Consider the following 23,836-nt stretch of genomic DNA (forward strand, 5'->3'; position numbering starts at 1 on the left):
ATGGTTAGGTAAGATAATGTCCTTGGTCTGAGGAACCACACCCTGAATTATCCAGGGAGAAAGGAACATCATAGCATCAATCAATCCACTCTCCTAGGGCTCAGAAAGATAATAGTAGAGTGCGTGTGTGTACAGACGGGGAAAGATAAAACAAATGTGGCAAATGCTAACAACTGATGGAGCTGGGTGCATAGTAAATGGGAGTTCTTTCCTGTAGTCTCAAAAAAAAATTTTGAACATTTTGCCTAGCACATAGCAAAGGTTTCTTTCATCCTTCCCCTGGCCATCCTTAACTCTTCGATACACTTTTTAACTGATAAAAATTGTGCTTGGTTGATTGGATTTTTTTGGTTGCCAACATTTAAAACACACGAGTTTTCACCAAAAAAAAAAATCCCATCTTCTCTGGAAAATTTGTAAGATGCAAGAACTGGCAACCATGTGACCACTGCTGAGTGAGAGGCAGCAACTCCTGGCTGGCTTCACTCATGTATCTCGCCAGTCCGGCCCCTGAGGTGTCTAAACTGGACTCCCGGTTTGTAACAGTGCCGACCACAAGCCACGTGGAAGTGGTCACTGGAAGGAAGCAGCAGCCAGTGTGGTTCTGCTGTCACCTCATCAAGGCAGAGGGGAAAGAGATAAGTAAGGCCAAGGAGTTAGCTCCTCCTGTGCCCCTCCAAGAAGTCCTGGGTCAATTACTGATGTCTTAGGACTCGCGTACCTCACCCTACTTACCGTTGAGAAATAGCTTTTCCAATTTCTCCAGCAGCTCAGCACATTGATTCAGCTGTTCCTGGAAACCCTCGGCCACGCAGTAATCCACGTCGCTGGCCTGCAGCAACTCCTCAAATGCCTTAATCATGGTGTTCATGTGTTGACGGGAGATGACACAGATGCCATGGCCATCTTTAATCTGCTGCCGTTGAAGGGAGAGCTCCCTGGCTTGGGACTGAACTAATGAATCGTATCTGATAAAAGAGGGGAAAGAAAATACTTGGACCATTTTAGAATTGAATTTTTGTGACCTTAACACTAATTGGAAAAATGACAGAGTACAATTTTTAAAAGCCTGCAGCTGTACAAGTATATATACTTTTAGAAAAATTGAAACTGTACAAGGTCACCCCTTCTTTGATTTCACACAGCCAACAAATGCTGGAACAAAGATTCTTCTGCAACATTTGTAACCTTATAAAGCCCCCAATTAAAGTACAGATTGGCAAGGACTCAGGCGAACAATTAGTTTCCAAACACTCTTCAAAAATACTATTCTGAATTGTAGAAACGAGTGCCCCAAGGGTCAGAGGACCTACCAAAAATTCTCATGAAGTGTGATAAAGAAAGTGTACGGCAAGGAAAAAAAAGATAGGACTCTCTCCTCCTGAACGAAATGTCACTGAATAATCACAATGCTAACTACCATTTACTGAGGGTCTAGGACCTGTCAGTAACTGAATTCAGTGCTTTATATGTTATCTGATCCTCTCAGTCTTCCAAAATGTATAAATGTCCCCTTTTACAGAAGAAGAAACTGATTGCAAAGCTAGTTAAGTGGTAAAGATTTTGGATTCAAACACGATTCTCACTTTGAAGATCATTATGCAATATTACCTTCTTACCACCATGTGCCATCTTTTCCTATGTAAGCCCATAAGAGAAAGGCACTGAGTAACTACAAAGGTTAAGGGAAATGTGACTCAGGTAAACTGGCCACAGTAACCTTGCTCCAGCGAGTAGCTTGGCAAAGATGTTGACACTTCAGTTCAACATACCTTCCTAGAAATGACAACACTACATGGGCTGGCAGTCGCCTTCAACATAGAGTGTGCACATGCAGATTACATGATCCCAGCATTAAAGGTGGGGGCCAGTATCATGTGAATACTGGAGTAACACAGGCAAACATGGGTAACTCATGAGCAACATGAGTAAACATGGGTACTGGAGTGGGATAATGTGGGCTTGAACCCTGGCAATGGCTTTGACCAGCTCTGTGAATATTCCCTGCCAAGTCACCACAGCTGCTTCGAGGCTCAGTTTCCTTACCTATAATAACTAGTTTAGGAACACCTCCTTCTCAGGTGATTTTGAGGATTAGATAAGAAAAGTGCCTAACCAGAGGCCTGAGACAACAGCCTTTCAATAATTACAAGCTTCCTTCAATCTCACTGCTTGGGAAGTCTTGAAAAATTCATCCTGGCTCCTGACAATTCAGAACAATGTGTTTGACTCAAATTAGTGACAAATGAAGGTCAACTTTACAAATGATCCCATTTTTGCCATATCTCATGAAGCAAAACTGTATATATCTATGACCATAAAGCACTATCTTCGTGACCTAAGAATTCTTCTCTTTCAACACAGGCTTATTTCTCTAAGATGACCTTAAAGGGTAAAGATATGGAAAATATTTATATTCCTCCTACCTTGCCTAGACATCAGTTTTAGTTTCACAGCACAGCAAAAGCCAGTAACAGAGTCCAGTAGCACACACTGCAGTTCAAGCAAAGGCTCTTATCACTCACCAAGTGACTAGTATGAAACCTTTACCCTGAGCCCCCAACTCGAGGAGGGCGAAATCAGCCCTGCCAATTTCCAGAGGACCCAAGACTTGTAACTGATGTTCACGTGTGTGGTCGCTGTTCCTCTTCTTTGTGGCCTCAGCTCTCACTTCTCCACAGGACCTGGCTGCCTGAACCCCACCATCAAGCCCTCCCCAGAACACACTCTACCTATCACAGAGCAGCGTTCTCTTTTAGCTCATGGGCTCCCATCTAGTGGCAATACTGGGGGACTACAGGCTTAAATGGTGAGACCGCAGAGGTGGAATGTACCTGGAAGGTGAGAGATCTCTGAACTTATTCTGCAGATTATGGATCTCACTGAAAAGTTCCATGTTCAAATTCTGCTCCTTCTGCAGCTCATATTCCTGTTCCTCCAGCTGCTGTTTGAGGTTCTCTAGCATCCTGCCATCAATCATCTCTGGGGCCAGCGGATGGAGGATTTTCATGTGTTTCACATATCGTACTTGGTGCAAACCTGAAAAGGTCATTTCTTCCTCATCAGAACTACTCTTGGGCTTGCTCAAGCCATCCTGGGCCCCTTCCGTCCCACACAAAACTGTAATAATGGCCTCACTGCACTGGGAGTGCTTTTGAAGCTGAAATATGAAATTCTGGTAGCCTTCCAGCTCAGTTTCCAAGTCATGGATTTTCTGTTTTAAGTATTCTGTCTCATTTGAGGTATCAGTGCTCTCTGACTGATCAGTCCCCATCACACTGACTTTAGCAGAAGGCTGACTCTTGGAACTCAAGTAAGTAGCTACTGAAGTTGGGCTCAGAACATCTTCAGGATTTTCTTTGCATGATGGCAAGCTGGCAAGGTCATCAGATGGGCAAATCTCAGAGCCTGAAAATCAAAAACATTTATGTCAGTATCTCTTTTACTAAAATCCAACCCCTCTCTCCTTCCTCACAGCCATAGCCAAGCCAAGACCACTGCAGTGGCCTAACAAGCCTCCCTCAAAAAGGCCCTGGTATTTCCTAACACACTTCCCTCAAAAAGCCTCAGTCTTTCCTAACAAGCCTCCCTCAAAAAGCCCTCGTCTTTCCCTCTTACCCCTCAGTTGTCTTCTTCCTCAGAGTGACTGTTCTAAAAAGTAAATTTAACCGTGATAAACCTACATACACCCCCTCTAAAATTCATCGACATTCCCACTATCTAGTTCCATTCCCACTATCTACATGAGACCTTCCCACGATCTAGTTCCAGGCAACCTTTCCAGGAATATCTCTGGCACCCCTGTGGAGATTTCCTACAAAATTAACCATGATTCTCTGCACATAGCTTGCTGTTTCATGCCTCCATGCTTTTGCATGAGCCGTGCCCTCTGCCTGGAACCCCCTCAGCCCTCTATTCTACTCCTAACTAATGAACTCTTTCCACACCCAGATCTAATTTTCCTTCCTCTGCAAGCCCACTGCCAAACTATACAAAAGTCACAACTCGCTGTGGTTCTGTTGCACCTTATGCATATTACTCAAGACAAATATACTATGTGCTGGGTGCTAAAGTAAAAATTATAAGTGGCTTATTTGTTGATTCACATAGCAATTAGTTATCTGAATGCCTCTCTCCCTCACCAGACTGCACGTTTCTTCACAGCAGAGATGTGGCCTTTCATTTTCACATTCTCGGCATCTAGTACAGTACGTAACCCAGACCAGAAGTCAGTGCCAGTGTGAGAAACACTGACAGACTGTGAAGCAACAGTAAAGAGTGGTAATTCTGAATATCCACGACATGTGAGAGTCATCTTATGTCCATGTCTAACGGCTTCCAGGAGATACCCTGACATCCCCTTTAGTAAGGTGTTTCACTCACTCACAACACTGCCAGGAAATATTTCCTTATAGCTAGTAATAGCTAAACCCTTAGAAATGCAGCCAAACTTGTTTGAGAAGTGGAGTGGTACAGCAGAAAGAATATGAAGCTTAGAAGGTCGCACAGCCTGAGGCAAGTGACTTTACTATCCAAGAGCCTCAGTTTCCCCTGTGTCTAAAATGTGGAAAGAGATGTCTCATATGGCTGTAGTGCAGCTTCAAGCTCAGGCCTGACTCCAGAGCTTCTGTTCTTAACCACTATGCCACACTGCTGGCTGCCCAGGGAAAGTTCTGCTCAATACAGAGAGCTGTCTGAATACTTAAGGGGCAGCAGAATGTAGTAGAAAAACCCGCCTTTGAAATTCAACACACATGGTTTCAAACTCTGGCTCTGCCACATAGGCAAGTTACTTGACCTCTCTGAGCTTTAGTAGCTTTATCTGTAAAATGGAAAGAACATCATTCACTGTGAAAAGTTGTGTGTATATGTTTGTTTGTAGAGATTATATGGAACAATATCTGCAAAAAGGAAAAAAAAAAAAGGCTAGCACAGAATCTGGCACACAGTAGTGAAGGAATCCAAGTAACACAAACATCGTCTAACCATTCGAAGACAGGAGATGCCCTTCACCGGAGGCGTGCATGCAAAGGCCAGCCTGGAAAAATGCTACAGAAGCAACAACGTGGGGTTGGACTGGGTGACCTCAGAGATCTCTCAGAAAGAAATTCACACAAAAATCGTCATTAGACTGCATGTCCCAATTTCTGATTCTGCCATCTGCTCCTTGTGTCTTTAGGTACACTCTTGTCTCTGTTCATGATGCAAATACCATAAAATACGGATTTTCATTTAGAAAGCAGCTGCTACCTGACCTAAAGGAAGCATTCCTAATACAGTATTTTTATTGTACACACTTTGCTATGATAATTAGTCAATAATAGCCTTGAGGGTGGAGATCGTGTCATCCATGTCTGTTTCTCCAGTATCTCACACAGGGCCTGCGACAGAGAATGTACTCAGCAAGTACTTCTGGCTGAACAAGAAAGAGAAAGGGGAGCTGGGGAGGGAGATATCTCTCAATAAGGCTTTCTTCCAGTGAATCACCCTCCAAGACAAGAAAATATCTTTGCTGTAACAACCTCAAGATAATAGAGTTTGGTCTGTACTTCACGACAAGAAGCGTGTTCACTCATGGAAATAAAGATTAGTTCCCAGGACTTTCCTTAAGTAATTATGAGGCATCACTAATATCCCCACTTTACAGAAGAGAAGGTTGAGGCTTAGAGAGCTTAAGAATTTGCTCAGGGTCCAGCGTAGGTAAGCAGTAGAGCCCTTCCTCCAAGCCTGGCGGTCTGCCTCTAACGCTCTGAATGCTGCTTCCCAAAGTAACACTCCTGCAATGGAATCTCCTGTACCAGGGTGCATGAGCAAAGACAGAAAGAGTTCTTAAGCCTCAATGTGAAGGCCAAGATGCCTGTAAAATCCTTTATTCACATCCCAAGTATCTGTCAAGGGCCTCATGAAAAAGAAACAGCAGTGAAGATGTCAACACGCAGCACCCGGCCTCAGCTGGGCAACAATTAAAAGGTGGAAGTTCAGGCAGACGCAACTCATGTGCAAAGTTCTGGAAGCACATTCGGAAAAATGAAAGACGTTCAGTAATGAAGGGAAGTACTGACAGGGAAGGGGAAGCTGTCAATTTAGTTAAGAAGTTTGTATTAATGACTATGAAGAAATCAAAAGATGTCCCCAAGACCATTTATGAATATTTGCATTATAAGAAATACTGTAGTTCTACAACTTTCCACAATTCAGTTAAGGGGGACTTTATTGCCTGGTAGAGCAGCTTTCTCCTCAAAGCCCAGAACACGCAGAAACATGTGAACATGTATTCACTGCAGTGACTCTGGACCTTGCAAAGTATACACCACTGGAAACAATGTATGTACCACAACTCAGTATTCTTCCAGAGACTCGTGTTCCCATGGCCATCCCATGACAAATTTAGGATTCTTGAGGACAATTATTTCTAACAGAGTGAGTTAGATCTGGATTAATAGTGATTTTTTTTTTAATGAATGGGGAAAAATATCTAACATAAAAAGAATGTAGGCATTTGTTCATTCTGGTTGAATGAGAACATGAGTATTTGTTATATTATCTTTTGTGCTTATGTATGCTTCTAATACTTCATAATTTTAAAAAGAGAGGAATACAACTTGCCTGTGCCCTCACCCACATATCTGCACCTTTTTTCACTGCTCTGCCTGGCAAACCCCACAAATCCAGTCTCAGCCTCAGGCTCTCCTCTGACCCACTCCTCCTGGGCACACAGGCCAACACTGAACACACCTCAGCAATAGGCAGCCCCGCGCTGAATACTGACAGGCTGTTGGGATGGTTGTCTCCTCTGACCTGTGGGGTCCCTGAGAGCAGGCTGTGTCTTTTCATGTTGAACCACCAGAACCCAGCCCACCACCTGGTAGAGAAGCGTGTTGACACATGGACGGGTGGGCTCTGACATCCTACTGTACTTTGACTCTTCTCCTACTTACCAGCTGGGTGACCCTGGGTCAATTATTTCTTAAAACCTCAGCTTCCCATGTGTTAGACTGGAATTATAATAATGCCCCAAGAGGGCTGCTATGGGCTTAGTAATAATTTTAGATGAAACATCCCAAATGGTGCCTGGCACATGGAAGGTGTTCAGTACACATAGGGATTGAATTCTGACCGATCTCGTAGCTTGTTTGCTGATCACTGTCCATTTCCTTGTCTCTCCAGGCAGAAGATGTGGTTTTAATTCCTTTCTGCTCTCCTGGGTTGTCCTGGTAGGCTGCTCCCACAGGGGGCTGAGCTACAGGCAATCACAAAGAGAAAGAAAAATAAATAAAACCGTAAGACTTGAAACTTAGCCAAGCAACTGAGAAGAACACAAAGGTACAACAGGGAAAATAAAAACACTGGGGAGGCAAAATGCAATTTATAAGATAAAATTAATCTATCGAGCTGCCATAACAGGACATAAAAAGCATAAATATACTGCAGCTTGTCTGAAATGGTTTAAGTCCAGGCCCTCAAAAAGCTGAGTGAGAAAATGAATTCTATCAATTCGTGCCCATTTTTCCCAAGAAGACAGAGGTCCTAGGGTCTCCTGGGCAACTGTTGAGGTAGCACCTGGGGTGGAGGCACCCTGGTGTCTCAGTAAAAAATAAAAACAGTATTGAGTGTAAATGGCAAGCTAGGAGTCAGGCGTGGTGGCTCATGCCTATAACCCAGCACTTTGGGAGGCCGAGGTAGGAGGGTCACTTGAGGCCAGGAGTTCAAGACCAGCCTGGGCAATATAGCAAGATCCCCATCTCTACAAAATATAAAAAATTTAAATTTGAATTTTAAAAAATGGCAAGCTATGGGGAAAGTGCCAGGGCCTCTGTTGAGCTGAGTTACCTTTGCCATAAAATCTTTCCTCCATGAAGGTCCCCACAACCCTGTACTGATTTAGTTAACTGCCACCTCCCCCAACCCACACCAGACGGGGAGCTCTCAGAAGGCAGAGACTGTATCTGATTTATTTCTCTCCTACCCCCAGCGCATGAGGCTGGAAACCTAGCAGGTGCCCAGGGAATGTTCACTGAATGAATGAAAAGATGCCTGGATGATGGTTGAATGGATTAGAAGAAGGTAGATAAGGAGGTGGTAAGGGAAGAGCAATTCTGCCAAAGCTCTTCTTATTTGGAAACCTCAACTATGGTAAACCCAAAAGAAAACCTAAAATTAAAGGAAACATACCTTTGGCTATGGATCACCATAAAATGCATACAAGAAGTATCACATACTAGGCTTTGTGAAACAGTAAAGAACATGGGCTTTGAAATTAGGCAGGCTGATTGAAGTTGGTCACAATGTGACTGTAGCCAAGTCACTTTATCTCTGAAACTGCTGCCTTAACTATAAGATGGTAGTAATTTCTGTATCTGCCTCAAAGGACTGTTGAGAGAACCCAATTAGATCATGTACTTAGAGTGTACAGCAAGACTCAGTAAGTAATAGGTGATTGTTTTATTAATACCACAATATGTCCAAGACTCCAGAGTCATCTCCAATCCCTGAACCACTCTAGAAATCCTCTAATCTGATGCAACCTCCCACCCTGGTATTCATTCCCTTCATTGGCAAGTCCCAAAGAACATCAATATCCTGTCTGAACATTCACCTCTCCCCATCACTCTAAGGGAACTTGGGATGACCCCAAGGCCACTGCTTCTCCCGCAGCCTTCAAAGTTGTGGTCATTTCTTTCCCATAGCTCTCATATCATGGGCCCAAAGCGTGTAAGTGTTTTTGCTCCTCACTGCCATTTCTAGATCATTCTCTCTCTTCCCTGAAAATTCCACCTTTGCAGCTAATGCTTCCAGACTATACCACCACCGACCTCACTTTACTGTAATCATCCATGGTCCCCTGATTCACTGAATCCCCTGAGGTTTGGTGACAATGTGGCTCCTAACCACCTTCCTTCTCTACATTGCTTTACGGTATAATTCCTCAGCGCTGTCTATGCTTGCTGTCTCCAATCTCTCTCCTGCATTCTCTCTCTGGAACCCATGCCAATCAGACCCCACCCACTCCATGGAAACAGCCTCCCTTCAAGGACACCAATGGCTTCCACATTGTTAAATCCCAAAGTCAATCCTCAGTCCTTGTCTTACCTGTCCTATAGCAATATCTGACACTGCTAATCCCCTCCTTACTCAGCTTCTGGGAAGTCATCCTCTCTTGGACCCCTCCTACCTCACTGGCTGGTCTTCCTGGTCCAACCTTTAACCACTAGAGAGCCGCAGTTTCAATTCCTGGACCTGGTTGCTATGGCTCCAAGTCATATTGCTTCAAATATTACCAATATATTGCTATTTCCTAACTCTGTATCTCTAATCCAGACCTCTGCCCTTGACTCCAGACTCATCTGTCTCCAATTGCCTATCTGATATCTCCACAGGGATGGTCAACAGGCATCTCAAATGTCCAAACCAGACCCCTAATGTCCCCCTCATGCTTGCCTCTCATGCAGTCTTCAGTCTTTCTCATCTCAGTGAATGACAACTCCATCCTTCCAAAGGTTCATATCCAAAGTGATCCTTTAAAGCAGAGGTTGGACTACCTTTCTTAAAAAGTCAAATAATAAATACTTTAGGCTTTTCAGGCCATAGGGTCTCTATGGTAACTACTCAACTCTGCCATCAAAGCACAAAAGCAAACAGACAATATGCAAACAAATGGGTGTGGCTGTGTTTCAATTAAACTTTATTTCCAAAAACAGGAAGTGAACCGGATTTGGCCCACAGGCTGTGGTTTGTCAACCCCTACTTTTCTTTTTTTTTTCAGATGGAGTTTCACTCTTGTCTCTGCTCACTGCAACCTCCACCTCCCAGGTTCAAGTGATTCTCCTGCTTCAGTCTCCTGAGGAGCTGGGATTACAGGCACATGTCACCATGCCTGGCTAATTGTGTATTTTTAGTAGAGACGGGGGTTTCACCATGCTGGCCAAGCTGGTCTCGAACTCCTGAACTCAGATGATCTGCCCGCCTTGGCCTCCCAAAGTGCTGGGATTACATGTATGAGACACTGCGCCCAGCCTGTCAACCCCTACTTTAAGGCTCAAGTCAAATCATGACTCTGCTGCTCAAAACCCTCCAAAAGTTTCCAATCTTACCGAGTAAAAGAGTCCTAGGACAGCCTTTGAGAGCCTGCCTGATCTGTTGCCTCCCGGACCTCATCTTCTATGACTCTCCCGCTTCCTCACTCCACTCCAGCCACACAATTAGCCTCCTTACTATTCATTCATCTTCCCTGTTCACAGCAGCACCAGGGCCTTTGCCTTTTTCCTTCTTCCCAAGATGACTAGAGCACTCATTTCCCCTGTTTCCCTTCAAATGCCATTTCACCACGGGGGCTCTCTAGCATTCGTGACATGAGCAAATCCTGCCCCTCCTCCACATTCCCCACACCCGAATCCTGCTTCATTCTTTTCCATGGCACTTATTTTCTCACATGTTATACGTATGCTTATCAGCTTTCTGTCTTTCCCCCGACCCCACACACACACAAGAATGTAAGCTAGACACAGAGACAGAGACTTCATCTGCTTTGTTCACTCCCCTCTCCTCAGTGCCTAGAATAGTGCTTGGCACACAGAGGAAATGAATACATAAATAAAAGGTTACTTTTGTTGTTCTTGTTATGGTGCTGCTGCCATCTGCTTATAGAAGTTCAAAATTAGGAGTCAACATATGCACATTTGTGGATTCATGAGCCCTGAGAAAATGATGTAAAATGCTACTTATATGCTCACCTGCATCATTCTGTGGGAGGGCCCTCAGCTTTCTTCAGATTCTCAAAGGGTTACTGGTCCAAAATCTCTAAGCACCACTGTCCTAGACTAGAGGATGCCACTAGACACATTTCCTCCAAGTCTCTGGATCCTAACTATTTAGGGACATTTTAACCCAGGGGCTTTCTGTTGTCTTGCCTCCCAGGAGAGCAGAGCCAGCAGGTTCAAAGAGGGTGGGGAAGTGGGTCACTTCTAGAGGAAGACACAAGGTTAGTAAGGTTTGGAATTAGCCCCAAGTTGGCCTGGACATTCCAGAGAACTCTGCAAAGTAGATCCTCACTTGCATGCCTCTGACGTCACATGCCAGAGGCGTCCACAGACAAAGCCAAACACAACTGGGGCATCTGCAGAGAATCCTAAGTGAAGGCAGCACTGCCCCCTCAGACCTATGAGCACTACAAGTTCCCTTTATCCAGACTCCAGAATAAAATGAAAGCAATGGATTCATTCTCCTTATTGTGTTCCCTCTGTTGTGCATTTGTCAAGAGTCAAGATTAATCACTGCAATTCATGAAATTTATACTCAAACTTATTGCAATTCTAAACAACAAGGTTGACATTTCAAGCAGTTTTCTATTGAGCCGTTTGTCTAGCTCACAGGGAATACATTTTTCTTGGTGCTTACCATTCAGCAACATTTTGTCGGGCGTTGGCCTCCCCTCCATCATTGCTTCAGCCAGAATTAACTTTTGGTGAAGTTGCTTATTACAAGTTTTAAACTCCTTCAGCTCCCCCTGCAGCTCCAAGATCTGGCTCTGCAGCTGCGTCACCACTTCCTGGGTGGCAGGGAGACGATACGTATTTCTTAATGACTGGGATGGTTTTATTAGGATTGGCAAGCGGGACTTCTTAGCCTCCTGAAAACACACATATGCAACAATGAATACACTTTGAACACACTTCCTTTGGTTGCACAGTCAACATTCTCATGCCAGCCTTATAAAATGGAATTCGAACTGGCTGCCCAGACTTTTCGGTCCTATAATGGCAGCTATGTTTATCCACCAGCCAAAGAGCTTGTATCTTGGCAGGTCCCTCCCCTGATCATCAAGGGCCAAGCTTCTCCTCGCCTCCCTCCTGGCCCTGGCCCATTGTCTCTCTGGACAATCCAGACGCTCCATAAATGGCAGTTCTTCTTCCAACTTGATCTTCTGGGAAATGTTATTTTGCTCCTTATCTATTTCCTAATTTGCCAAACATTCCTCAGTCTAATCTAATCTGGCCTATCAACCCCTGCTAGTCCACCAGAATCACCCCTTACTTCGGTGGCTACTAAGTTGCCAACCCAGTGGATATTTCCCAGGCTCAGAACTCCCAGTCATCCTCATTCATAATGACTTATGGGCACTACAGAGTCAACTGAAAATTCAACTCTTCAGCTTCATCACCCCATGCCTCCACTGCAAATCTTCGCCACTTCAACAATCTCTGTCTTGGTGAATCACATGACTATCCATTTACTACACAATCTAGAACCATGGGAATAATTTTTAAGTTTCCCTTTATTCTTGTCACCCACTTTCACCATTCATCAGGGTCCATTAATTATAAGTCCCAGGCTGTCTCTCAATTCTTTCAACACTTCTCATCCTCCACTGCTACCACTCAACTCCAAGATGCTGTTAGTTCTCACCTAAGTCATGGCAACAGCCTCCTGGGTGGTCTCCACACGTCCACTTTTGCCCTCTCTAAGCCACTCTCCATGCTACAGCAAAAAGACAAAGCTACTACTCCTCTTTGCTGCCTAAAACTATTTTAATTGCTTCCCAGTTCTCTCAAGACAAAGGTCAAGGTCCATACCACAACTTACAAAGTCCTGCAAGACCTACAGCCTGAATTACACCCCCTTCCACTTTACCCTGCTCTTCAACAACAATGACCTTGGTCCCTCAAAATGCCTTCCTTCCACCTCAGGACCTTAGCATATGCCAACCCCTTTGCCCAGAACACTCACTCCTTCCCACTTCCCCGACTAACTCTAACAGCATTCATTAAGACTCAGCTCAAATGGGCCTTCCTCAGGAAAATGGGCCTTAATTTCTAAGACCAAGGCAGAGCTCCCTATTACACACTCACTGTCCTCTACATATCCCCTCAGAGAACGTCAGTTATCATTTTAATTAAATGCCTGTGAAATTATCTGTTCCTTGTCTATCTTCTGCACCAACCTGTAAGCTCCAGGGTTAAGAGGCTTTGCATATCTTGGCCATACTCTCTGTATAGCTTCTAGCATAAGAACTAGTACACAGTAGGTACTCAACAGCTATTTGTGGAATGAACATATTAAACAATAACTTAAGAGGCCAAATGGGGGTCTCTTTCAACTGGGGAATTTTAAACATTCAAAAGCTGGGCAGAGGAACTTAAATCCAGACTATATTTAAAGAAATACTACAACTCAATAATAAAAACAAATAATCCAATTAAAAGATGAGTAAAAACTCTGATAGTCATTTCTCCAAAGGAGATATGTACATGGCAAATAAGCATGTGAAAAGATGCTCAACATCATTAGTCACCAAGGAAAATGTCTATCAAATCACAATAAAATACCACTACTTCATACCTATTAGGATGGCTATAATCAAAGGACAACAACAAGTGTTGATGAAGAAGTGGAGAAACTGGAACCCTCACACACTGCCGGTGAGAACGTAAAGAGGGTACAGGCGCTTTAGAAAACAGTCTGGCAGTTCCTCAAAAGGATTAAACAGAGTTACCATCTTACCCATCAATTCTACTCCTAGGTATATATACTCAAGAGAAATAAAAACATTATCACCCCCAAATTTGTACATGAATAGCAACATTATTTCTAATAACCAAAAGTGGAAATAGCTCAAATGTGCATCAACTAATGAATGCGGTATATCCATATGGATACACTATGGAATACTGTTTGGCAATAAAAATAAATGAAGTACTGACACATGCTACGACGTGAATGAACCTCAAAAACAGTATGCTAAGTGGAAGAAGCTAGTCACCAAAAACCACGCATGGCATGATTCCATTTATATAAAATAATCCAGAATAGGCAAATCAAAAGAGACACAAAGTAGATTCGTGGTTGCCTAGGGCTGGGGTGGGCGAGTTGGGGGGAAATGGGAAGTGACTGTTAATGAGTACAAGGTTTCTTTTGGGATGATGAAAATGTTCTAAAACTGTTGTACAACTCTAAATTGTACAATAGACCAAAAAAAAAAAAAACAACCCACTGAATTGTATACCTTAAAGAGATGCATTGGATGATATGTGAATTAAATCTTAATAAGGCTTTTTTTTTTTTTTTTAAGTTTTTAAATAGCAGAGGAGAAGGAACCCAAGAAGAAAACAGAAAATATTTGGGACCCAAGAAATGAGATCACTGAGGTCTCTTAAGAAGGAAAGAAGAGTAAGGGCCCCTTCTTGAACATTCTAGGATATAAAATGCTTTCAAGCACACTTTCCCATAATCCTGAAGTGAACTCTGCAGTCCCAGAACTCACAGGATAAGAGACGTTATCACGCCTACTTTCCAGATGAAGAACTGAGATGTCAAACAACTAGTCCAATGTCACAGTGCAAGAAGGTTCAAGAGTCAGACCTAAGACTAGCTCTTCAGGGTCCAGTGCTCAGTTCAGAAAAGTGAGATGCTTTCTGCTCTGAAATTTCAGGTAAGAGGGGAGAGTAGGTTCAAGGATAAGAACAGTTTGAGGTGGCAAAAGGAGACCACGTGGGAGGAGGTGGACGCCTCAGCAAAGAGGGCTGGAAAATAACAATCATTTGCTTGGTCCTCAGTCTCCACCAATCTTTATTCCTGGATCCAAATCTGTGTGTCATATGGCAGCAGAAAAGATATCTGCAAGTGCACAAATGCCAAAGCCAATTTCAAGCTGGAAGACTGCCGTCAGTCAACCTAATGCTCGTTCTAAAATAACACCACACAAAATGCTACCTTATGGACTCTGAACAGAGTCCCACCTACCACATTATTAAAGATGTCACATTGGAACTTCTTCCTTAGGAATGGAAGGGAAACAGGAACTCACACACTCCAAGCTCCTACCATGTACAAGGTACTGTACTAGACACTTGCCAAAGACTCAAAGCAGGTAAGTGGCTAGGCCCAATGCAAACACATGTATATCAGTAAAGTCCATCCTCTTGTCTGTACTAAACAATTGAAAGGATACCTGGTCTCCTTGTCTCTATAACTAAACAACTGGAAAGATATCTGGTCTCCTTGTCTTACCCTCAGGCTGCAGTGATATTCCTTTTAACAGGGTATCGGAGTCTCCTATTAAAAGAGGTAAGCCATAGGATTATCAACTCCTTAACTACCAAAGACCACAAAGAATATCATTAAATTTCCTTCTACTTTGCATAGACTGGAGGCCATGGTGGTGATGGGAGGGCTCTTCTCTCCCAGAGAAAGGCAGGTTTATAGTATCTCTGTCTGCACCTAAAACCAGACTTTAGTTTATATCCCTATCACTCCACTTACCAGCTAAGTCACTCTGGACAGTTTTCTGAGCCAGTATTTCTTCAAAAGTAAAATGTAAGTAATACCTACCAAATTCATATTCTTCTTGAGAATATTAAGTGAGATTATATATATATGTATATACATACACACAGACACACACAGAGTATCCAGCACAATCCCTAACAGATACTAAAAATAATAAACAAGGCCGGGCGCGGTGGCTCAAGCCTGTAATCCCAGCACTTTGGGAGGCCGAGACGGGCGGATCACGAGGTCAGGAGATCGAGACCATCCTGGCAAACATGGTGAAACCCCGTCTCTACTAAAAAATACAAAAAACTAGCCGGGCGAGGTGGCGGGCGCCTGTAGTCCCACTTATTTGGGAGGCTGAGCCAGGAGAATGGCGTAAACCCAGGAGGCGGAGCTTGCAGTGAGCTGAGATCCGACCACTGCACTCCAGCCTGGGCGACAGAGCGAGACTCCGTCTCAAAAAATAATAATAATAATAATAACAATAATAAACAAATACGGTTTCCTTCCTTTTGAAGACATAGCAAGAAGAATAATTTCAAACTAAAAAAATATCTATTTTCATATATTTGGGAGAAATTAAGTCCATTCAATTCTCCAGTTTTCCTGAACACAGAATAACATCTCTCACACAATGAAAAATTCAAACCAAAAAACCAAACAAACAAAAGACACCTAGTTTTCCTGATATACAGGTACAAACTGAAGGAGCTGGGGCAGATGAGAGCATTTCTATTCTAGCCAAACTGCACAAATTTGCATTTCTAGTACCGTTAATATAACGGCAGTCTCTCTCTCTCTCTCTCTGTCTCTCTCTCTCTCTCTCTGGTCTCTACTGATATCTTTAGAAAACCCTTTTCTAGAAATTACAGTTTTGGTGCATAATTTAAAACAATCAAAAGCAATTTTGCTAATGATATATCTAACTCTCTTTTGTATGCGCAAAAGCAGTAATTTAGTGGTCAGAAAATAAACTTAATTCTCCATTCTGATGCTATAAAGCAGTGTGTACAGTTGATTTCTCAAATACAAAACACCCATCAGAAACAAGAATATCAACAGCCTTCACTGAACCACTATTAGAAACACGACCTATTTCCTTCTCTCCCAGAACACATCTCCCTTCTATGGGGATTCTTGGCCATACGGTGGCAGGGGTGGGGGGTTCAAGCCATGACCTCAAGAGGATTTTCATAAGGGTCCAATCAAACATTGCCAAAAGAACCTGGTTTTAACAATCTGGCATATTTGACAGGATGTGCAGGGCTTAGAGACAGTATATGAGCTGAAGGAAAATCAACATGCAAACATTCACTCAACAAACCCAGACTTTATCATTTCACACCACCAGGGTTGGAAGGTAGCCTGATCCAGGGAAAGGGTGTGGCTGTGCAGTCAGGTACAGTGGGAGTCTCAGTTCAACCACTGGTTAACAACAGGAACATGGGGTGTGGCTTCCAGATCTTTGATGAGTGTTGTCAGGATAAAAGATTATAGAGGAAGCCCTCAGAATAATACCTCTCCTACACAAAGTCTGCACAAGATAAAACCTAGGTTCTCATCCCTATCCCTGAAGTCAGGTTATGACCATTTGACTGCAACCTGCAAAAGCAAATGTTCATCAATACAATGAAAACTGTATAGATTTTGGGACATCTCCACAATGCAACCTTATGTAGCCATTACAAGGAAAGATGTTCCTCATAACATGAAATAGACAGCTATAGACAGATGTATAAACAAGACTTCACATGTGTTTTTTCTAAGGAAAACACATAAATGTCACAATATACAGATAAATTAGGGCTGAGATGGAGGAAGACAGACAAAGGGAGTGAGGGGAAGGAGAGCCAGGGGAAGGTCAGCGAGGACACACAGCTCTGGGTGGAGGCTAGGGTAAGTGCAAGCAGAGAGAGACACTGGACATTCTCATCATATAAATGGGAAGAAAGTGGTAAGATTAAAGGTGATTTTTAAAGTTTTTTGTTTGTATAAAGTAAGTACATAATTAATACATGGAAAAACTTACTCTATTGGTCCCACCAGGGAGGGAAAGGAGGGCAGCCTGCCACCCAGGCACCCCGTGCAGGTTCTCTGGCCGATGCTCTGCTCTGAGTGCAGTGTTGATCGGTTTCTCTTCCCAAGCCTCTCTCACTGCTTCGTGCTTGGTTCTGAGCAGGTCGCCCTCCGTGGCCACAGTCTGCACTGAGGCATCTTTCAGCTCCACCTTGGGCACTTCGCCTGCCTTTACTAGCTGGGCCTCACAAGACAACTTCAGTTCATCATGTGGCTTGGAAAATGAGTTGGTTTGGACAAAATGGACAAGTTCACCTTTTTGCTTGGGTGTCTTCTCAGTTTTACCACCAAGGTGTTCTCCAGAAACTTCCTGCTCTGTCAAGCACAGATGTCCCAGAAGCAGTTCCCGTACCACTTTCAGAAGGTCTGGCCTGTTTTTCCAAAAGGGAAGGAAGTGGAAGAATCAAGCTTTCTGCTAGGCCTTGTCCCCTAGCCAGTATCCCAAGTTATCCCCACCTACTGTTGCCCAGATTCCATCAAAACTAAATACAGTGTGTACCCACAACGTGCCAGGACCCACATCCAGTATTTTATCCCGTGTAACCTCACAGCAACCACACAAGGCAGGTACTACCATGTCATTTCAAGGATAAGAAGAGTAGAATTAATTTGACACAAGGTACACAGCAAGTGGGTGGGTCACATGAATATGTGAATGCAGGCTGGGCCCAGGTAGAAAAAAACAGGATTATAAGGTGTCCATGACAATTACAGGGTCCTCCCTGACTCTACCCCGCCAGCCAACCTCCTAGCCCTGGCCCCATTTCTATATCCAGGAGCAAGTATGGCTTTAGACTAATCTGGCCAACCTGGCTAGTCCATCGATGACCTAATCCATCTTGGTGCACAATGGGTGCTTAACAAAGAGGTGGTAATGAAGGAATATCTGTATACAGGCATAGTAGAAAATGCATTGGTTTTGAAGACAGATACAAATCCCTTCATATTCTAACTCCGCAATTCTCTGAAAAGAAGATAAGTATTCCTCCACAAGACAGCTATGAGGATTAAACGAGATAAGTGTATAGGCAGCAGATACTTTCCATGCTCCTTGTCACATACCCTTGGCACACCTCTGACTTCAGCTGCTGCTGCGTGGACAGTTCCCATAGACACAGTCCCACCTCAAACACCCTCTATATCTCTGCTGCCTTGGGGCTTTTTCCAAAGCTCTATGAGCAAGCCAGTAAAGCAGTGTGGAAGTGTGAAACAGTTTCCATTTCTGGGGAAACTCTCAACCAGTGGGAGAAGACAGCTGTTGCGTAAATGTCCCAGTCTCCCATCCTTCAGACGGACCACACAGGCATAGTAATATACAGTCCCTTAGAGGGTCCCCAGCAGTAACCAGATCATTACTGCACCCTTATTGGTTCTGCTTTCATTCCTGTCTTACTCTCCCTGAGCCCTCATTCCTGCTCCCTGATGTCAAATCCCAAACAAATCCCTTATACTCTAATCCGAATCTCAGGCTCTGCTTTCCAGGGAAGCAAAACTAAGCCAGCATGTAAAACACCTGGAATGGTGCTCAGGTGGAGTAACTCAAGAAGACTCCCTTGTGTGTTTCTTGTGCTGGGCACTGCAGTGGCCACTGGGGATATAAAACTGTCCCAGGAGGACATGGACTGATTTTAGAGAAACATATGTAAACAAATTATGAGGGTTACAGGGCAACCATCCCAGACAGCGGAGGGTTTCTAACATCAATGAGAACAGTCTAAGCATGGAAGCCTCGAGGAGGGGAAATGGAACAGTCTAAGCATGGAAAACAACAGGAACACAGTCAAGTGGCGAGGAAGGGGTGAGGCTGGAAAGATGGGCAGGGAAGAAACGAAGAGTCCTGTACAACACATTGAGAAAAAAAAAAAAGGAAGGCCACTGAAAGGCCTTGCAATGGACCGGGCTGGTCACACACGTACTTCAGAAAGGTGACTCCAGGCCGGGCGTCGTGGTTCACGCCTATCATCCCAGCGCTTTGGGAGTCCAGGGCAGGCAGACAGCTTGGGCTCACGAATTCGAGACCAGCCTGGGCAACATGGCGAAACCCTATCTCTACAAAAAGTACAAAAAATTAGCCAGGGATGATGGCATGTGCCTGTAGTCCCAGCTACTCGGGAGGCTGAGGTGGGAGGATGGCTTGAACACAGGAGGCTGCAGTGAACTGAGATCGTGCCACTGCACTCCAGCCTGAGCAATAGCGCCAAACTTTATGTCAAAAAAAAAAAAAGAAAAAAAAAATCAAGAAAGGTGACTCTGGCTGCTGCTGCATAGAGAATGGACAGAGAGGCCTCACACACAGAGGAGCTCCCCTCATGCTGGTCTAATCACAGAGTAATGACTGCAAAATACGCACACCTAAAAAATAGTGTAAGCTACACTATAGTGCTCAAAAATCAAGATAAAAGTATCCAAAGATCAGAAACAGGGGAGAAAACCCACAGCTGTAAGAAGAGGGCTATTAAAAAGACAACAACCTAATGAAAGATTTCACAATTGAGGAAACAGAAACAATAAAGCAATCTGAAGAAGATTTTTAAGTATGTATAAATCATCTAAAAACTAAAGGGAAAAGATCATAAGAAGACAGAGTTATGAAACTGGGACAGAAAGTTATGCGAAAATAAATGGGGGAAGTAGAGAGAAGAGAACAGCTGGAAAGCTGTTGCTAACTCCCAGGAGAAAGAAAATGCAGGTCTGGGTGAGGTGGTGGCAGTCAGCAAAAGAAGGGGACAGAAGGTCCTCATTGGTGTTAGCTCTTTTTTCTTCTCACTTCGGTTTCTACTACCTGTTCTATTTCTAGAAACCCTGTGAAACAGTCAGGCTGTACTCTACAACTCCTTTAACATACTCTGACCTTCCCTTCCTCCGATCTTTGCTGCCACTGGCAATGACAGGCACCCCTGTGTTATCTTTCCCACTGAGCCCTCTGAGGGGAGGGAGAAGGCCCTCTGCATATCCAGATTTCTATTATCTAGATGGGGGCAGAGTCAACTCCATTTAAATAGCTATAGCACACCAAAATGGGGTTAACAACAAAATTTAAACGTATGGTACATTTTTCACCTCTAATGTGAAATTATCTAGACAACAGAAACAACCTCAAACTATAGTAAACCCAGACTTTCAAAATATTTCTGGCATTTCAAGCTTCAGGAGATGTTAAACTAAATTTTCCTTTCCTTCGCCTTTTTAATATAGATAAAAAATAATGACAATTGTTATTTGGCTAGCCAAAGGAAGACCATTACTCACCACCAAACAACACAATAAAACCGAGGAAAAATACTTTACACATGGGTAGTAAAAGGTGGTGAAAGAGGCCATTATAATATACTAAAGTGGTGGTGCTATTAAATAAAATATTTCAAGTGTTATTTTGCTAGAAATCTGAACAGCAGATTCATTAAGCTATAACTGTAAGCCGGACCTTTTCAATGGTTCAGTCCAAGAGACTTCTCAGAGCCCAAATATTGTTTATATCCCCTTCCTGGGCATCTGTGCCATGAGGAAGGTATAAGGGAAGAGGAATTGACATTTCCTAAGCACTTACCATGTGCCAAATCCTCTAAATACACTGAATCCTCACAATAAGACTGCGAGAGGGGGATTCTTTAAAAGCCCATTTTACAGATGAATAAATGGGCTCATAAAGGTTCAGGATCCCCCAACCAAGTGGCAGAGCAAAGCTGAGATTCCAGACCTTTCTGACTTCCATTTCAGCTGGGACTGAAACGCTTCCATTGCCAGAAGGAAGCATTTCCCCCAACTGGCCAATTCACCACGCTCCTACCACAGCCCACTGCACTCTCCCTGATTCACATCACCTAAGTACATTCCCACATGGCCCTCACACAAAAGTGTCTTTTAACTCTGAAGTAAAATTAGGGATCACGATGTTCAGGAAATCCTCCATTTCCCAAGCACTAACTACTACGGTCATCTAACTACTTGTGATAATAAGCCAGAACTGCCACTGAGCATGTCTTCCAAGAAGACTCATGCTAGAAAAATATTGGACAGACGTCAGGGATTGGGGAGGAGTCAGGTTTGCTGAGCTAACAAAAACAGAGTGCTTCAATCCCATTTTTCCGCTGAAGAAACGCCCATAAGGCTTAGTCCATCAATGATACAAGAAATATTAGTGTTTCTGGCTCTTGTCAAGAGTCATGGGCAATCATTACTGCTCCATTTCTCTACATATTCGGGAGGAGAACTGAAAACTGTTATTGAACACGCACCACACCACACGCCAGCCATTTTTCTTGTATTTTTTCTTACTCCCCACAGCAACCCTAAGAAGTAATCAGATAAACTGAGGCACTGAGAGATAAAAAGACAGCTCTTTTTGGTTCCAAAGCCCAAGCAGCTGTTATGGATGGACTAGGAAGAACATGAAAGGGGGAAAAATTACTCCCAAAGGATTAATTGAAAAAACACAAATATACGGAATATTTCTCCTTTTTTGTTTTAAGGAAAACAACCTGTAGTATCTCCTCACATAGGAATGGCTCCCAACAGATACAATGAGAAGAGAACTTTAATTCAAGCGCAACAAAAACAGCAGAATCACAACTACAATGATATTTTTTAAGCTGTTGTCGAAACTGGGAGAGATTTCGGTAGGGCTGATTCCTCTCGCTGACAGCAAGGCAGCCCTTTCTGGGGCTCCCAGGAATAATTCTCAAAGAAAGCTTCCTTTCTCCTCTTTATAATGGGCTTACATGAGGCTTTGCTGACGTCCCCTCACAGCCACTAGCATGCAGCCTAATTACTTAATTGCATGACTGGCAAGATTCCTTCCAAGCCATTTCAGGAGCTCTCTCAGGTAAATTACACAGCACCATCATCTAAACCCACTTAGCAAAATGAGTTTGTTCTCCCCTAGAACTAGAGAAACAAAGGAATGTCTGGGCCTCATGTCTACCTGGATTCCAGTAACAACGTGGCCTTCTCATTGAACAAAGGGGCAAGCAGGTTTATGAACACGCCTTCTTCTAGGCAGCCAGGTGCGTGGGCCCCATCGGATTCTAAAATCTTAGGCTCCGTGTGCCTTAAGTATCCATTTTTGCAGCCTCCTTTGGAAAGGTCTTTCATAATCTGCAAATAAAAGTATTTGGTCAAATAATAGAATAAGGAGTAAGGGAAGCGGGTGTGTGGAGAGAGGATGGAGATGCAGGGTAAGTGAGTAAGTGCAAATAAGCCAGACACACTGAGCCAGAGAGAAACAGAAAAGGAAAGGGGAGGAGAAGGAGGAAGAGAGAGAGACACAGGCACGCAGGTGCGCACGTACTCACTTTAACGCAGGGAGATGTTCTAGAAAGAGGATAGAGATGTTTACATCACTTTTCCTCACCCTCAGTTTCCTCACCTATAAAATGGGGGTAGTAATGGTACCTCCCGCGGTTCTTAGGAGAATGAAATGAGACCACCTCAGGTTACTTGTCTTACTCACTACAGGTGCACACTGGAAATGCATTCTCCCACCCCTACGGCCCACTCCTTGAAAGTTCTTTCTAAGAAGAGTAGGGAACCCATGTCATTAACAATGATTTGAGTGCTTATTATATTCTTCTTGCAATGTATCCTCCTTATTATGTATCAGAAAGCTGACTTACTCTTTACAGACACATACAATTTAACATGGCTTTGATCTTTCTCATTAGGAAGGTAGAGAGTTCCTAATTCCCATGGAGATGTTATTTACGGATCCACCTTCTTGGGTCACTGAGGGTCCCAGAGGAGTGGTACCAAAGACGCATCTAGTTAAAGCCTGTACTGGGCATGTCTTTGAGGTGCTGCAATTAGCATTCTTTCTCCCCTATCCAAAGCTGTAAATTTCTTCTACCAGTCTATAAATAATTCCTCTTGACTTCATTACTGCTGGTGATATACACACTAGCCATCACCCCCATCTCTCCACACTGGTGAAATGATTAAGATTTTTAAATGGAAGACAAGACCTACACAAATGAGTTGTTATTTATAGTGTCTTCTTGGCCACCAATCTAGTTATTAAATCCAACTAATAAGCAACCTCCAAAGAAGGAAACATACAGAATAATAAAAACAATAATTATTATTTACTGAGCACTTATTACATGCCTTTCTATTTAAATATCACAATCCTAAAAGGAAGTATTACTATCCTCATTGATGAGGAAACTCAGGCTTAGAGGTTAAACACTAATTAACCAAGGTCACAGAGATAGTAGTGCCAAAGCTAAGACTTCGAATGAGGTTCATCTGGTTGCACTTTTAATTACTTTGCTTTCTAAAACTATCTATATTTGAAGATCTTCCCTTTGTGACTCCACAAACTTGAATACCCTGAAGGCCAAAAATGCCAAATCTGTAGCATCGTACCCCCACCATATCCCAGTCTCTAGGGTTCTTTCAACTTTGGAGACTGCTTGGAGTCTCCCACACATTTTATGAAATAGAGGGTTGGAGACTGCTTGCTCCAAATGTTCAGTATCAATGTGATTGGAAGAGTGCT

General features: G+C 43.4%; 1 protein-coding gene across 5 annotated transcripts in view; it reads right to left on the reverse strand.

Annotated features, from left to right (window-relative positions):
* CDK5RAP2 (CDK5 regulatory subunit associated protein 2) overlaps positions 1-23,836 on the reverse strand; it is a 185,303-nt gene that overhangs the window by 46,178 nt on the left and 115,289 nt on the right. For all 5 annotated transcript variants that reach the window (XM_031654462.1, XM_031654463.1, XM_031654461.1 and 2 more), the window contains 6 exons: positions 22,265-22,437; positions 17,297-17,714; positions 11,395-11,626; positions 7,118-7,240; positions 2,835-3,408; positions 736-968 (listed from right to left, as the gene is read on the reverse strand). In XM_031654462.1, coding sequence (XP_031510322.1) covers positions 736-968; positions 2,835-3,408; positions 7,118-7,240; positions 11,395-11,626; positions 17,297-17,714; positions 22,265-22,437 — 1,753 coding nt within the window. The remainder of the gene's footprint in view (positions 1-735; positions 969-2,834; positions 3,409-7,117; positions 7,241-11,394; positions 11,627-17,296; positions 17,715-22,264; positions 22,438-23,836) is intronic.

This window comes from Papio anubis, chromosome 13 (assembly GCF_008728515.1).
Source record: "Papio anubis isolate 15944 chromosome 13, Panubis1.0, whole genome shotgun sequence".
NCBI classification, from domain to species: domain Eukaryota; kingdom Metazoa; phylum Chordata; class Mammalia; order Primates; family Cercopithecidae; genus Papio; species Papio anubis.